This window comes from Macaca mulatta, chromosome 2 (assembly GCF_049350105.2).
Source record: "Macaca mulatta isolate MMU2019108-1 chromosome 2, T2T-MMU8v2.0, whole genome shotgun sequence".
Classification (NCBI taxonomy): domain Eukaryota; kingdom Metazoa; phylum Chordata; class Mammalia; order Primates; family Cercopithecidae; genus Macaca; species Macaca mulatta.
Window position 1 is genome coordinate 152,666,534 of NC_133407.1, and position 16,526 is coordinate 152,683,059.

General features: G+C 50.7%; 1 protein-coding gene across 1 annotated transcript in view; it reads right to left on the reverse strand.

The window, feature by feature from the left end:
* Positions 1-1,481: 1,481 nt before the first annotated feature.
* Positions 1,482-16,526, reverse strand: part of WNT7A (Wnt family member 7A) — a 57,084-nt gene continuing 42,039 nt past the window's right edge. The window contains 1 exon segment of the mRNA NM_001265938.2: positions 1,482-2,040. Coding sequence (NP_001252867.1) covers positions 1,561-2,040 — 480 coding nt within the window. The 3' untranslated portion in view covers positions 1,482-1,560.

The window sequence follows — 16,526 nt, forward strand, 5'->3', positions numbered from 1 at the left end:
CCCTAAGGAGCTACAGTAAACACACATACTGGAAATGCAAATGGACGCATCTTAGAACACCCCCAGCCTGCTGGAGGACAGTTTTCTAGGCTGAGGCTCTGGGTGTAGCTGGACCCAAAGCAAAGTGGCCTCCCCCGAACCTCTCCCTGCTGCTTGGCCTTGGGAGCAGGATATCCAGGAAGCTCCGCTGGGCCTGGCTGCTCATCGGCCCCTCACCCCACCTGCTCTGGGTCCCCTCATCTGAGGACTGCATCTCACCTTCCAGGACACACAGGCAATGGCTAGTGTCTTGGTGAGGTGTGGGGCTCCCTGAACTGGCCTCTGCTGCATAATGATGGTGAAGTCCCTGTGAGGGGCACAATGACTACCCACCACAGTAACTCATTTCGAGGCTACCACCCAGTGGCCCTGCTTGAAAGGCCTGAACTTAACAGGCTGAAGCTGGGGATTTGCTTTCTTTCCCAGCTAACATGGATGAGATGACGCCTCAACCCCAGGCATCCAGGGCATCTTGTGCCCACTTGGCAAATAGAACTCAAGAATCCAGCTGTGTAAGGGGCCTCGTGGGGCCTGACCCCACAACCAGGCATCGCCCCTCCTTACCCCAAAGTGAGTACCAGAATTAAGAAGAAGCATAGGCTGTGGAATGATACAGCAGACTCGATATAAATAAAATATTCATATAAAAATAGTCTCTTACAAAATATTCTCTCTTATCTGGTGGCTCACTTTCTGAAAGATGGAAACTGCTGGGAATTTATTATTATTTTTCCTCTCTCTATATATTCCAAACTGGATTTTTCTAATGGTGAAGTTTGAACTAGGGAGGGCAAAAGGATGGGAAACATACTCTGGAAAAAACATCTCCAAATCTGGACCAGCTTAAATTTCTGGATAAGTAGCAGCAAAGAGAAAAAAAAAAATTATATATATATATATATATATAAAAATGTGTGTGTGTATATATCTATATATGTATAAAGGATATCTGCTCTTGTACTTAAACATCTAGTGCTGCAAGGGGGGTACTTGCAAAATCAACTAGTAGAAATATCTGCATTAAGAATAGTTATGTATACTTCTACATGGCTCCTTGTCCTAGCAACAAAATCATCCCGCTAGGAAAGCAAGCAGTTCACTTTGATTGCAGAAAACGGATCCCGACGAGGTGGAAGAATTCTTTTTAATTAAATAAATTAATATTATTTTATCAGAATAAATTGTTAAATATTGCTATGATGAGGCCCAGGGGTCCAGAGTTCCTGCTGCAAAAGGCTTCGCTCTAGCCGCGGAGGGACCTGGGCTGTGTCTGGGGGAGGGTGGAGCAGCATTGGGTGTGGAACAGAATAGTCGAGGGTTCTGAGAGATTTTTTTTTCCCCCACAGATGCCTGCAGGAAACCCAGGAAAAGTACCCTCCTCAGCAGAAAAGACAAGCTCAGCATTCCTGCGGTTCCCTGTGAAGATCCAGGCAGTGACCTGCCAGGGAGCCCGCAGCTTGGAAACGGTCCGGTCCTCCCAGCAATCTGACTTGCAGTGGGAGGGTGGTGTGCACACAGGGCTCACTTGCACGTGTACATCTCCGTGCGCTCACTGCACGTGTTGCACTTGACATAGCAGCACCAGTGGAACTTACAGTTGCACTGCCACACGCGGGCGTACTGGTGGGTGTTGTAGCCACGCCCACAGCACATGAGGTCACAGCCGCTGGCCTGGGGGGCCGTCTTGTTGCAGGCGCGGCCCTGGGTGCCCACACTGCCGGTCACCGGGTCCTCCTCGCAGTAGTTGGGTGACTTCTCGATGTACACCAGGTCCGTGTCCATGGGCTTGCGGTATGACAGTGGCTTCTTGATCTTCAGGAAGGTGGGCCTCTTGTTGCGGCTGGCACGCACAGGCTCCACGTGAACGGCCTCGTTGTACTTGTCCTTGAGCACGTAGCCCAGCTCCCGAAACTGTGGCAGTGTGGTCCAGCACGTCTTGGTGGTGCACGAGCCTGACACGCCGTGGCACTTACATTCCAGCTTCATGTTCTCCTCCAGGATCTGCAGGGGAGGGCGGGGAAGAGCACAGCACAGGTCACTGCACGCCAAGGCCAAATGCAGCCCCCAGATCCCCCTACCCCTGCCCCACCTATCTGGGTCTGGCTTTAGTTTTTTCTTTCTGGTGTAGGAAACTCAGACCTGGATTCCAGACCCTCTCACTCCAGCCTTTGTGCTGTGCAAGCCACTTCAGCCCTCTGTGCAGTAGTTTCCCCATGTGTAGAATGGGGATAACGATAGTGCCTAATTATACCCATACAATGAAATACTACACAGCAAGGAGAAAGAATGAATTGCTCACACATGCACAAAGAGTGGATCTTTAAGAGGTAATGTTGGCCGGGCGCGGTGGCTCACGCCTGTAATCCCAGCACTTTGGGAGGCCGAGGCGGGTGGATCATGAGGTCAGGGGATCGAGACCATCCTGGCTAACACAGTGAAACCCGGTCTCTACTAAAAAAAAAAAAATACAAAAAATTAGCCAAGCATGGTGGCGGGAGCCTGTAGTCCCAGTTACTCAGGAGGCTGAGGCAGGAGAATGGTGTGAACCTGGGAGGCGAAGCTTGCAGTGAGTCGAGATCACACCACTGCACTCCAGCCTGGGCGACAGAGCGAGACTCTGTCTAAAAAAAAAAAAAAAAAAAAAGGTAATGTTGAGTGGAAGAAGTTGGACACCAAAGAGGACATACTTTATGATTCCATTTATATGAAGTTCAAGAATTGAATAGCGGATGCTTTTCATTTAAACTTTATTCACCTACAAAGACAGTGGACTAGAGTTGGGCCATGAGCCATATTTTGCTTACCTTTGTTTTAGAATAGCCCAGCAACAGGAGAAGGCAACATTTTACCCAGCACTCAGAGTACAGCATATTCAGATGATTTTCAGGGTACTTTAAAAAATTGTTTTTATTTCTTTCTCTCACTTTTCTTCCTTCCTTCCTCCCTCCACCCCTTTCTTCCTTTTTCAACTATAAAGAAATATCTTGGGACTAAAGCTTCTCTTCCTTCCTCCTCCACCCTAAGACACGAATTGAGCTCCTGCTGTGTACCAGGCATGGAGATGGAGATTTCCCGGTGGGCACAGTTGCTGGGTCACCGTGTGTGAGCATTTTTATTATCCTTCATTCAGATTGTCAAATTGCTTTTGCCTGTTATGTCATGAAAGAATGACTGGAGGAAGGGGTAAGTGTGTGGACATTTATTAACCCCCTGCACACACACTGGGCCCATGCTTTTATGTATGGCATCTTATTAATTCTGTGAAGCCAGTATGATTGACTACTTTTTACAGAAAAAAAACCTCGAGGTTCAACTAAGTCTCAGAGCTGGTCTGTGAGACATTCTGAGGCAAGGGGCTTGGAGCTGAGGGGTGAACTGAGTGTCTGCTGCCACTTAGTTCCCATGTGACGCTTCTTCTCCGGGTCTCAGTTTCCTTAACTCTAACATATAGTGAAGACAATTCCATCTTTTCTGAGAAAATTAGGGTGCTGGAACGGAATCAGACATGCAAAAAACACTCACTAGTCTTGCCTCTGGCCCTGAGCCTGTTCAGGATGCTGGGGATACCCAGGTGACAAGATTAAGTTCCTGTCTCTGAGGATTGGGTTCATGTTCAGGGTCTTCCTGGCCCTAAGAGCTCTGCTTCCAGGAGAGGTGACCAGTGTTTGGTCAATAGAACCACCAGGGAGGGAGTGCTATCACATTTCAACCTCAGTATCTGCAATCAAATAAGCCAGTGATCCCTCCATCCAGAGTGTTCAGAAACAGGACTGGCTGGTTGAAGGCTCTGGTTCTAGAACACCTGGCATCACAGAGTGCCTCCTGTAGGCAGCACTCTCCCGGGACCCCCCCACACACAGCCCATGTTGGATGAGCAGCCCGTTCAAATGCAGGCTACGTCCCACAAATCTGTGTCCCCAAAACAACACAGATATCCCTTTTGATTGTCAGTGAGGGGATAGTTCCTAGGTCTCCAGCCTGCCTTTCTGCCTTGGCTTAAGAAGTAGGAGAAAGAGCAAAGGCTTGGAGGTATGATGACACAATTGGGGGCAGAGTTAGGCAGGTGTTTCTGATGCACTCAGGCCCAGTTGAGCTGGAGGCTTTGACATAGAGATACCTGGGGGATGCTCAAAATGGATTCTGACAATACTGAGTGTTGGCGGGCATATGGAGCACCTGGAGCACTCAGGCACTGCTGGAGGCATGCAAAGGTGGTACATGTATGTTAGAAACCTGTTTTCCAGTATCTAGTAAGGCTGAGGATACACATGCCTATGACTCAGACCTTCAATTTCCAAGACACATACCCTAGAGAATCACTGTGTGTGCAAAGGAAACAGGTTCAAGAATGTCCACACAGCAATGTTCATAATCGCTCTGACCTGGGCACCATCCAGATGACCATCCACAGTGAGTGGATAAGCCACAGCATGTGCATTTCAATGGAACACAATAAGGCAATGACAATGAACAGCTCTAGCAAGCCACACTGACAGGGACTAACTCAGAAACACAGTGTGGAGGGACAGAAGCAAGCCAGAAATGATTTCCACAGAGTGATTTCATTTGGATCAAGGTCAAAGGCAGACAAAAGTGGACGGTATTGTTTAGAAGCCCATCCACCAATATCAAGACAAGGTTATTCCCAGGGCGGGGAGGGGCTGTGGTTGGCCAGGGGCACCCAGCGGTCTTCTGGGGGTCCTGGCAATATTCTGCTCCTTGATATGGGTTATGGTTACATGGATCATGTTTTGTAACTATTCTTTTAAGTGAACAGGGATGCTCTGTGTACCTTTTTCACATAAGCAATATCTCAATTTATAAAAATGCAATGGATACAATCAATGGCCAACAAGCACATGAGAAGATGTTTAGTAGCACTGGTCCCCAAGAAAAGGCAAATCAAAACCACAACGACATGCTCCTTTACACTCACTAGGAGGCTAAGACAATAACAAGTGTCGGCGAGGGTGTGGAGCCATCAGAACCCTCCTGCACTGCTGGCGGGCATCGGAAATGAGGCAGACACTCTGGAAAACAGTCTGGCAGCTCCTCAGAATGTTAGACACAGAATGTGTGACTCAACAATTCCACCCCTAGGTGTATGCCCAAGAGAAATGAAAACATGTCCACAATAAAATGAGTACATGATTGCTCATAGCAGTAGTATTCATAACAGCTAAAAAGTGAGAGGAATAACTCCCTTAACTATTAACAGATAAGCAAAATGAGGTATACAATGGAATGTTATTCAGCCATAAAAAGGAATGAAGTACTGACACATGCTACAATGTGGATGAGCCTTGAAAACATTATATGCTAAGTGAAAGTAGCCAGATGCAAAAGGCCACATATCATGTGATTCCATTTACATGCAATGCCTAGAATAGGCAGATCCATAATGACACATGGGAGATTAGTGGTTGCAGAGAAGAAGGGAAATGGGGAGTGGCAGCTAATGGGTACAGATTTCTTTATGAGGTGATGAAAATAATGTAAAATTGATTGTGCTGATGGTTGCACATATCTGCAAATATATATTAAAAACCATTGAATTGCTTACTTTAAGTGGTGACACTGTAAGGCATGTGAATTATACCTCAGAAAAGTGGTTTTCTTTAAAAAGGCGATGGGAAGACCCTGGAAGGTTTTCATGGGAAAGCAATACCAAGGCTTTCCTGTATTTCCACATCTGTGATACTGGGGGCTACTACCATGGTAGGCCCTAAGCAATGGCCCTAGTGCAGAAAGCGGCTCCTGTGTCCTGGATGGGGGGTCGCTGCTCCTCCTGCCCCTCTTGGACCCCTGAATGTGGCCTCCCTGTTCCTCTGAGGCCATTGATGGCCTGATGCCATGGTGGCATTGAATGGGCCCTGATCAGGTGGCATCCAGCCCGCTAGCCCTGCATACTCTGCATTTTGAGAGCTGCAGTGACTGCATTATGTCCACATTAAGCCAGGCATAATCACAGCTGCCTGGACAGGGCTGGCCACCAGACAGGCACCCAGCCCTCTCTCTGAGGCAGGGGACAACAGCAGAGGAAGTGTGTGAGGGACAAAGCTGCACTCTTTGCACCCTACTGCTTGAGGCCAGGCTTCTGAGCTGCCTGAGGAGACTTCTGAGCTCCCTTCCCCACTTGAAGAGCCTGGGCTCTGTGCTTCAGTGTCAGGAGGTCTGAGGGCTTTCAGGCTCAGGCTCTAAGATGACACGGCTCCATGCAGCTTCCCAGTGACTGGCATACAGCAGGTGTGCAGAAAACACCTGAAGGTAATTCACCAAGGGGGTGCATTCAAATCACTCCACAAGCAGTATGCCCCAGGCCTGAGCAATTGTCAGTTGAATGTTCAGGGTCCCACAGGCTCTGCTAGGCTAGCCAGGTATCAACCCTCCATTGCTGGATATAGGTGAAGTCGAGAGGATTCCAGGTAAAGCCATGGCAAAGGTGGGGGACAATCGAGGGGCTTGGAGCAGCTGGCAGAATGTCAGTATTTTATATTGGTGGCTGCACCATTGGGTTAAAGGTTAAAGACCAGCTGCATGAAACTGCTAGAGTTTGCCATTTTGCCATCTTGTGATGCTGAGATTTCACAATACATGTGAAAAATAAATAAGGAAGTAAATCTGTGAATCTGGTGTCTGTCCTCAGTAGGCCCTTCCAGGTGGTTTGACCAGTGGAAGGCACTGGCAGGAAATCAGAGGGCAGGAGAAAAGTTCTGGGAGTTATTTCCCCTGCTTGCTCCCTGCTGGGCCCTTCAGGATGTCTGCACACCCCTATCACAGGTCACAGCTCTTGCTGGGAAGTCCTCTCTCTACAGCCCCAGGATTCTAGCAGTTCAGCCTCCCCTATCTTTGGGCCTAAGGAGTAACCGCTCCCCAGTGTAGCCAGCCCCAGGGTGCTGCACCAACTCTTTGGGTTACTTTACTTTTGTCCTCTTTTGTTAGCAAACTCTTTCTTTTTTAAAACAGCTTTACTGCAGTACAATTCACATACCATACAATTCACCTATCAAAAGTGTACAATTCAGCAGTTTTTAGTATATTCAGAGTTGTACAATTATCATTACAATCAAATTCTGGAACATTTTAGTCACCCCCCAAAAGAAATCCCATACCCATTGCAGTCATTCCCCATTTCCCCTTTTCCCAGTCCCAGGCAGCCACTAATCTACCTGCTGTCTTTGTAGATCTGTCTGTTCTAGACAGATCTATTCTATAAATGGAATCACAGAGTATGTGGCATTTTCTGTCTCCAGCTTCCTTCCCTAAGCATAAAGTGTTCAGGGTCTGTGCATGTTGTAGCATGTGTTAGAATTCTTTTCCTTTTCATGGCTGAATAACATTCCATGGTACAGGTATGCCACATTTTGTCCACGCATCCATCGGTCATTGGACAGTGGTCTCTTTCTAAACTCTCCTTAATTTCCCAGTCTGAATGTGCCTGTGGCATCCAGCCATGACCACAGTGGATACACCTGGCTCCTCTGTGGCAGGGCCAAGCTGAGCCCCACCCTCCTGGCCTCCAGGCCCATGCTGTCTCCACAGCAGCCGCCTCCGCTTGAGCAACCTCACCCCTTCCATGCCTCTCGGCCCTGCACCTGCTGTTCCTTATCTGGAAGGCCAATCTTTATCACCATTACGGACGATGGCCCAATAATTCCACTACTGAATATGTACCCTGCGGGGAGGCTTGTACTTGTGCAAAATGTCAAAGAGCCTCACAGAGACCTTATCTGAAATATCCAAAGGCCAAAAGAATCTGAAGATCCACCAGTGGGGACTGGTTATGTAAATTATGGCACATCTATAAGCTGGAAAGCCCTATAGCTGCTAAAGAGAATGAGATGGCTCTTACTCACTAACCAAGGACACTGCAAGGTCCATGGTTAAGAGGGCAAAGCAAGGTACAGAAAGGCTTGCAGCATGGGAGCTTGTTTGTATGAGAAACAAGACTCACACGTATGCTTGTAAGAGCACAGGGTATTTCTGGAATTATATGAGGGGAATTGGTAAGAGCAGCTGTCTCTGTGGAGGACACCAGTGCCAGGGGACCAGGTGGACAAACGGGAGTCTTACTTTTCACGGGATTGTCTTTTGTAGTGTTTGATTATTCTGCCATGTCAGGAAAAAAGTCACCTCCTCACAAAGCCTTCTCTGATTGTCAGGATAGACAGTGTCTCCCTCATGGTTTCCATGGCTGACCTGTGCTGTTAGAGTCCTTGTCTCCTTAGCACTGTGATGATCTGCCTATATGTCAGCATTCCCCAGGCCAATTGCCCTCCAAGGGAGGACTTGCTTCATAGCTACAAGTAGTGGTATGTTGCTCAAACTGGCTCTCAAAAACAACAACAACAACAAAAAGCCCTGTTATGTGGTGTTTCCCAATTTCTGAGGAATAAATTAAATGTTCCCACCATGGCTGACTTTAAGCTACCAACAGTTTAACAACTGACAAATCCGTGAATATTTAGTAGTGGGTCTTCCAGCCCATAGGAGTGGTTTCCAACACACCGCTGGCCTGGGAGTGTGATTAGCGCACAGCCTCCAGCTGTCAGATCCTTCAGGGTGTGGGGCCCTGCATCTGGGGGCCAAGAGAGGCCATTTTAGCCAGAGGCAGTCCAACGTAATGGGCAGGACCAAGTCCAGCACTCCCCATCAAGGCTTTGCTGGGCCAGCATCCAAGTGTGAGTCCTCCATTTGCCCAACCCTGCTCCTCCTCTTCCCCTTTATGCAGATTCCCAATAAATAGCTGGGACCTGAAACTCCATCTCAGCGTCCGCTTCCAGAGAACCCCACTGGCCACACTCCTCAGGCCCCAGGCCAGGTAATTCACCTTGAAATCCCCAGCCTTTGATGAAGAGCCTCGCATGCAAACGGTGCTGCCTCGTGTTTGCAAGGGGAACGAGACCTAGGGCGTGTCTGTCCATGTATGCATTCACTCATGCACCTGTTTTACAATGAGGACCTACTCTGTGCTATTTGGCGTCACCCCTGCTGGGGAGTTCCCAGGAAGACTATGACACAAGCAGGTGCTGCTCCGGTTTTCTCTGAGCTTCTGGTCCCCACCTTCCCTGAGTTTGCAATCCTTGCCACCTCTGAGCTTGTGATTCCAAACCAGAAGTAGCTGTGGAATTAATAATTCCCCCGAGTCTAATCATACACTGGTAAGTGCTATGAAGGAGTGAAAGTGACAGAGAAGGAAACTTGAACCCATAGGAGCTGCTTCTGTGTGCATCTCAAGGAAGTCCCCCAAGAAGGCCAGGGCTGAGCTGAAGTCAGATAACAGGAGGGATAAATTAGAATTGGCCAAACTCAGGGAGATGGGGAAAAGGCATTTCAGATCGGGAAACAGAGACAGAGAACTGGAAGAGGGAGCAGGCTTAAGGAAGAGCACATGTTGAGCACATAATGAGGACATTTCAGGCACGGTGAGTGGCCAGAAAGAGGGGCATCTGGGGAGTAGAAGGGTCTTTTGGTGCTACTGAAATCTGACTCCAGTTAGCTCAGGCATCTACAGAGGATAATGTGAGTGAAGTGCCAGGCAGACTTCAATCCCTTCCACAGAATAAAACAAGTGGCTGAAACCAGCCAGAAGGCTGAACATCTACAATTTTTGATATCTAAAAAATTGATTGCAAAATCACAGTATGGGAGAGACTGAGAAAGATTGAAATTGACCACAAGTTCAATATAAGCTAAGAGGCTACTGAAAAGCCAACACTCTGGGGCCATATTAACTAAGGCCTAATGCCCACAATAAAGGAGGGGATGGTCTTGGTATACAGTTTTCAGAACTGGACTATGCCTCAGCAGATGGAAAGAAACAGAGCATGTCTAGAGTAGAGGGCTGGAGGACCCACAGTGAATGAGCTGGAGCTGCTCAGCCTGGAGAAGGTAGTTTCTGGGATCCCTAGTCACTACTCCACAGGGTCTGCAGGCCTGACCCAGGACAGAGTGAGCAGGAAGGACTGTGTATCCAGAGGGCAGAGCTGGGACCCCAGTTGATGACGGCAGTCACAGAGCAGTAGATTCCTGCTCAGTGAGAGGCCAACCTCCCCAACAAGGCTCACCAGGGCTCAAGAGGATTGCCGGTAAGATAGTGAGCTCCCTGTCCTGGAATGTGTGTAAGCAGCAGCTGAGGTCTGTAAAGGGGACTCCTGCACCAGGTTGGGTGGGGCTGCAAACCAGAGCCTTCTCTGCCTCCCAGCCATGCCCCAAACCTGTCTGGAGCAGCAGGAAGGATTTTCTGCACCACTGGAGGGAGAAAAATCAATCTCTTTTTGACAGGTCCCCCAGGAAGTGCCAACAATGTACCAGGTGCTGCCCAGAGCCCGGAATTACTCAGGGTGGGGTTCTCAGGCCTGGGAGGGGACTGGGGAGAAACTTGGCTCCAGAAAATTCCTTGATTCATAATGCCAAATAGATACTATCAAATTTGGCGCTTCTGGTCCTGTCCCAGACACTCGGGCTGCCCAGGGGACCTGGGGGTGAACTTCCTGGAAGAAGGAAGGATTCTTGGGAGGGGAGGTCAGACAGCAACCTGTGGCTCCCATAGGGTCCATGCCACATGGTGTTCCTATGACCGGAAGTGTCCGCCACCCTCCATAGCATTCTGAGGGGCATCCAATTTTAAAAACCAAAGGCTTCCCCGCGTTGAACACACTGCTCACTGTCATCCCTGCCCCCAGCACCCATGGAAGGCACCCTAAAGAACTGGGCGCTCCAGCATCGATCCTGCGCTGCCCTACTCCAGGAATGTGTCCCCATTCATCTCCGCAGGCCCAGCCCAACCCAGCCCTCTACAGCTCTCCACAGTGCCGCCACCTCCTCCGCAGAGCGGCCTGTCCCAGCCCCACCCGACCCCAGCACCTGACGTCTTTATCTTGGTGCCTTATTTTCTAGCAAGACCAGTGGGGCCTTGGAGCTTTGCAAACAGTGACTCTTCAGTGAAGCCTTCCCTCGCCCCTAAACCGAAGTAACCCCACTGGTCATTGCTAAGGATGGGTGACTCAGACCAGTCAGAGCCAAACTGAAGCGAGTCCTGGGGATTCTGCACGCACAGAAGACAAGAGCTACTGGTTATCTCCCACCGGATATGAACAGGAGGGAATGCAGGGGCCAGAGCTGTGGACAGGCATCATACAACCACATGGGGCAGAGAATAGCATCAACTAGGAAAGCAGAGCTGAGAAATAGAGAGGCGGCAAGGAAGAGGTGCATGTGGCTGGGTCCTGGGAATATCATTTGTACCCTGGATCAAGCCAGACCTGAATTCATTAACCCAAGACCACTGTGTTCCAGGAAGTAATGAATACCCTTTGCTCTTAAGCAAGCTTTAGTTGGGTTTCTATCCATTACAGCTTAAAGTACCCTAACTGGAATAGAAATCCTTTCATCTGGGTGGTGGAGGTGCCTTTTGTAAAGCAGATAGCCAGCCCCTAGTTGATGGGTTTCAAGTCACACATGGCATGGCGCAGGTATGGGGAGCCAAGGACTGGTTTGCCTAAAAAGGTCTTTGGAAGGCCAGAACCTCGAGGGCTGGAGCTCAAGACTCTGGGTTCGCTGAGTATCTGCTGCTTCCTCCCCTCTGGAACCCCTCTGAGGTTGGCCAGCCTGGCTCCTCTGAAGGGAGTGGTCGGTTTTGGACTACTTATACCTCAGGTTATGAGTGGTGACCTGGGCAATCAGAACCAGTCTTCAGGAAAGCATGATGTGGCCAAAGGCAGCCTGAAGCAGAAGGGCTGGCACTGTGGCAGAGTCAGGTCACCCAAGAAGTTCAATTCAAATCCCACCCCTGCCACCACATGCTGGTGATGGCAGAAATGGCCCAAGAGAACATGGCACACTCTCTGGCTCTCCATTTCCTCATTGCTGCTGGCCTACCTCTGACCACGGAGGCCGAAAACACGACACATCGCCTGCTCATTGCTGCTGGCCTACCTCTGACCATGGAGGCCGAAAACACGACACATCGCCTGCTCATTGCTGCTGGCCTACCTCTGACCACGGAGGCCGAAAACACGACACATCGCCTGCTCATTGCTGCTGGCCTACCTCTGACCATGGAGGCCGAAAACACGACACATCGCCTGAAAAAAACAGAGACCCAGAAGAGCAACTTCTCCCTTTCTATCTTTGGATGCTGTGATGTAAAAGTGTGATTCCTGGAGCTTAGGCAGCCATCTTGTGGCCATTAGGCAAGACCTAAGAGGCTGACAAACTGACAATGGCAGAATGGAAGGGTGAAAAGAGCTGGGGCCCAAGAGAAGACTGTTGAGCCTCTGAAAGAAACCACATCCAGATTTTTATTTTGCAGGAAAAAAACAAACTCCTACCATCAATACTACTTTTGGTAATAGTAAGGCAGTCTGTTACTTGCAACCTAATGCATCCTAAGAGATTTGTCCCTCGTTGTAAAGTAGGAACAAGTCCTCTCAAAGGGAACAGTGGGGATTAAATAGGAGAAGGCTTTTTGAGACCTGGCACCATGTAACTCACAGAACTGGCACCCAGCCTGTGGGAACTTTTCTCATTTTGAGCAGCGGATGCTGGGATGAGCGCACACAGAGCTGGAAGGGCAGGGCAGGGAGAACGGCGCTGTGGGGCGGAAGAAGCTGTCAGATGGAGGTTCTGCTTCTGTCTGTACACTGCTGTGTGTCTGCAGGCAAGTCCCTTTCCTTCTCTGAGTCTCAGTTTTCCCTACCAATGAAGGCACCACAGGGGGATCTCGGAGAGAAAAGATGGGGACACAGGGAGACGAGGAGGGGCGGGGGAGGAGAGAAGCAGGTTGGCTGAGGTTGTCCACACTCTCCCAGATGTCCCTGGGGTGAAAATCCATTTCTGTGCAGTGCAGCAGCTGCATATATGCAAGGAAGTGACCATTTCCCCCAGAGGTCATTTGGAGTTCCTGGGAGCCCCGCTGTTGAAGCCCCAGCCCTTCGTCCTTTCTCCTGCCTTCTCCCACACCCAGGTCAACTCACCCCAGAACCCCTGTCTTATTGCAAACACCCTCGCAGCACCAGAAGCATGTCTGTGCTGCTGCCACCTGGCATGGCAACCCCAGGGTATCTCTAAGCAGCCCCTGCAACGGCTGCCTTTGTTCTCCCCTCACATGATGTGCTCCTGGTCCCCGCAGTGTCTTCTCCCATCCACACTGCTGGTACTGCTGTCTCCCATGCTCAGACCCCAGCCACCCTCCCCCTAGCAGGAGGCTCGTTCCTGAACCTTCTCCAGAAAGATCCAAGCCAGCTGGATCACGTGGTAAAGGTGGGCCCTGGTCAAAAAGATGCACAGAAAGCAGGTAGGAGTTTCGCTGGGTGTGGAGGCCCCTCGCTCTCAGGCTGGGGGACTGATGGCTTAGTTTTCACAGAAAGCCATGTCAGATCCAGAGACTTGAGGCAGGAGATGGTCACCAAGTTCCACTGGCTTCCTCTCCTGTGCCCCATGCCCCATCTGTTCATGTTTCTTGTCTCCAAGCACCCACCCTGCACCAACCAAGTGAAACACGGGTCCATCATCCTCTGTGTGTGGTGGAAGGTGTCCCTGGCTGCTGCTCACCCCTGCTCTGCCCCGGGAGGCTGAGCTGTGTCCCTCCTTGCCCTCCCGCTTCCCAATGGGGGATCCCACAGGAACTGGAGGGCAGGAGAAAATACAGGCTGGACTTTTACACCCTGGACTCCCTGTCCATGGACCACATGGCGGCTGTGACTGTCTACTTAGAACCACAGCACCTGCCAGGAGGCCCCTTTCCCCAAGCCACGCTTTCTCCACTAACACTGCCCTCCAGGGCAGTCAGAGCTCCCCACTGTTGCCAGCCCTAAGGCCTTTTCAGGATTCCCTAAATCCTGCCCACATCCCTGTAGTCATCCTTTACCTAAACGTTCCTCTGTTACCCCTGACTACGCCATCTCCTAGACTCTGGCGGGCACACTGGGTGAGTCCCTCCTTGAGCCCCAGCTTTGTCTCCTCATGACATGGGCTCAATGGAACACGCCTGATGGTGCAGCATCTGGGTTAAATGACCGAAGGTGGAGTTCCAGGGAAAGAGACACTCATAATTACCACTGTGATTATGTAGGATTGTGCTATTGTTCAAGGCTCTGTAGGCAGTGTTGGTGTTGGTGTGAGGATGAGAGTGAGGACAGTTTCTCGACCTACGGCTCAATGCTGGCCTCAAGCCCAAGCTTCTTAGTGTCATTTCTTCCTATGTGTATGCCTGAACCTCTCAGCATAGACATAGGAAGCGGCACAAGGGCAGGATCCATGCCCACCTCTAATAAAAGCCGCTGCTTCTGAGGTAGCTGCGGTGTCCAGTGCCTGACACGAATGCACACAGAAACCTTATGAGGAAGGTTGACCATCATCAGCCCATTTCACAGATAAGCAGACTGGGGAGCCAAGGGGTGGCAGTGCTGGCCACAATCACACAGTCAGGAAGCGTGGAACTGGTATTGGAATCCAGCAGTCTGGCTCTAGAGCTGCGATGCTGCAGAACAGAAGGAAGGTGGGTGGGCTAGGATGGCCTTGCCCCCTCAGCGATGCTCACCTGGGCTGGATTGTATAGTAGACACTGTCGCATGCCACCGGGATCTGTCCTTCAGGACCAGACACTCCCTCTGCAGCTGCTGGGAGTGTTGCTGTGGATGGCTAGCAGCTGAGTTCCGTCCTAGGCACTGCCCTCCCCTGATGGGAGCGGTCTCACCTAAGGCCACTCCCCCTCCCTGGGCAGTCCTCCAGCCAAAGACTGGTTGGTGTTGGGTACAAAGGCCTATCTCCCTGCCTCCATGGGGCTAACCCAGCTCCAGGTTTCTCATGGGACCAACATAAGTCCCTGTGGCTGCTGCATCACTGGCCAACTTCTCTCAATGCCCAGGGCTGCCTTCTCCACTGCCTTATAGGTGTATCTCCCCAGAGTCCTGCCCAGGACCCATCCTGCTGGCTAATGTCCAAACCAGGGAACCCTTTCCAAGGCACTGAATGAAGACAATGTGGAGGTCAGTGGGTAGGCAGCCTTGGATCCCCCACCCCGGGAGACAATGAGTGTGGACATCCACACCAGAATAGGTGTTACAGGCTCCCATCCAGAGCTGCCGCTACTTGCTCCCCTCCTGTTCCTGCTCCTGCTTCTCCTGCTCCTGATGATGTTCCTCCTCCTCCTCCTCCTCTTCCTCCTCCTCAGGCTCCTCTTGCTCCCCCTCCTCCTCAGGATCCTCCTGCTCTTCCTCCTGCTCCTCCTTCTCCTTCTCAAGCTCTTCCTGCTCCTCCTTCTCCCCCTCCTCCTTCTCTTGCTCCCCTCCTCCTGCTCCTCCTCTTCCTCTGCAGGCTCCTCCTCCTCCACAGACTTCTCCTTCTTCCCAAGATTCTCCTGTTCTTCCTCCTTCTGCTCCTCATCCTCCACAGACTCCTCCAACTCTTCCTCCTTCACAGGCTCCTCTTCCTTCTCAATCTCCTCCTTCTTCCCAAGCTTCTCCTGCTCTTCCTCCTCCTCCTCCTCAGGCTCCTCCTACTCTTTCTCCTGCTCCTCCTCCTCCTTCTCAGTCTCCTCCTGCTCCTCCTCTCCCTCCCCATGTCGATCCATCTTAGCAGAAAGCTGCATTTCAGCCAGCTGCAGCTGTATACCTCTGGGCAACTCAGATGAAAGAGCAGAAAAAAATGCTTTTTTTTTCCGTAAACATTTGAGGTATTTTCTTTTTGGTGCATTCTTTAAGTCATTCTGGATGCACTGATTTCAAGCAAATATTCCTGCCTGACATGGAGTGGATGGCAGGGAAAAGATGCACCCCATAGGACAGGCCCCCTGGAATGCAGCCTGGGAGGTGCAGGAAGAGAGGTTTCCACTCAAACCAGAGAGAAGTTTCCTGGTCTACATAGGGGGCCTTCTGAAACTCAGTGTTTGCCAGGTTACAACTGCTCAAATGCTCTCTACGGCTCCTGAGGTTAAAGCCCAGATTCCTCTGCCTGGCTTTCAAGGCCCTCCACGAACTGGTCTCTGCCCAACTTTGCAGTATTGTAGGACCCCAAGAATGGTGGACACACAGCCCCTCACCCCAGACTCATCCCTTTCTAGGCTCCTACCCCCCACCCCAAGTAACCTGTGCGGCCTGCACACAGCCACCCCTCACTATGTGCTTACACACACACAACCTCCCCAGGCACGGCCCCATGCAACCCCCCACAGGCTCACACCTTCACACTCATCAGCACACTCAAAGCACACACTCACACCTGTGCACACACTCACACACTCTCTCACACGTATGCATGACCCACATGCTCACACACAGGTGCTTCTCATGCTGTCCATCCCTACACAACATGTGTATAGATAGCCCTTCACACACAGTCCTGCCCACATACTTCCTGGCACACAAGCTCACACACACACACCCTCAAACATGAAGGGAGTCCATACGGTGGTGGCTAGCAGATGGACCCACCGCACACTGGCGCAGGGGGCCAGGGGCCAGGCCTCAGCTTTGCTCCCCTGTAAA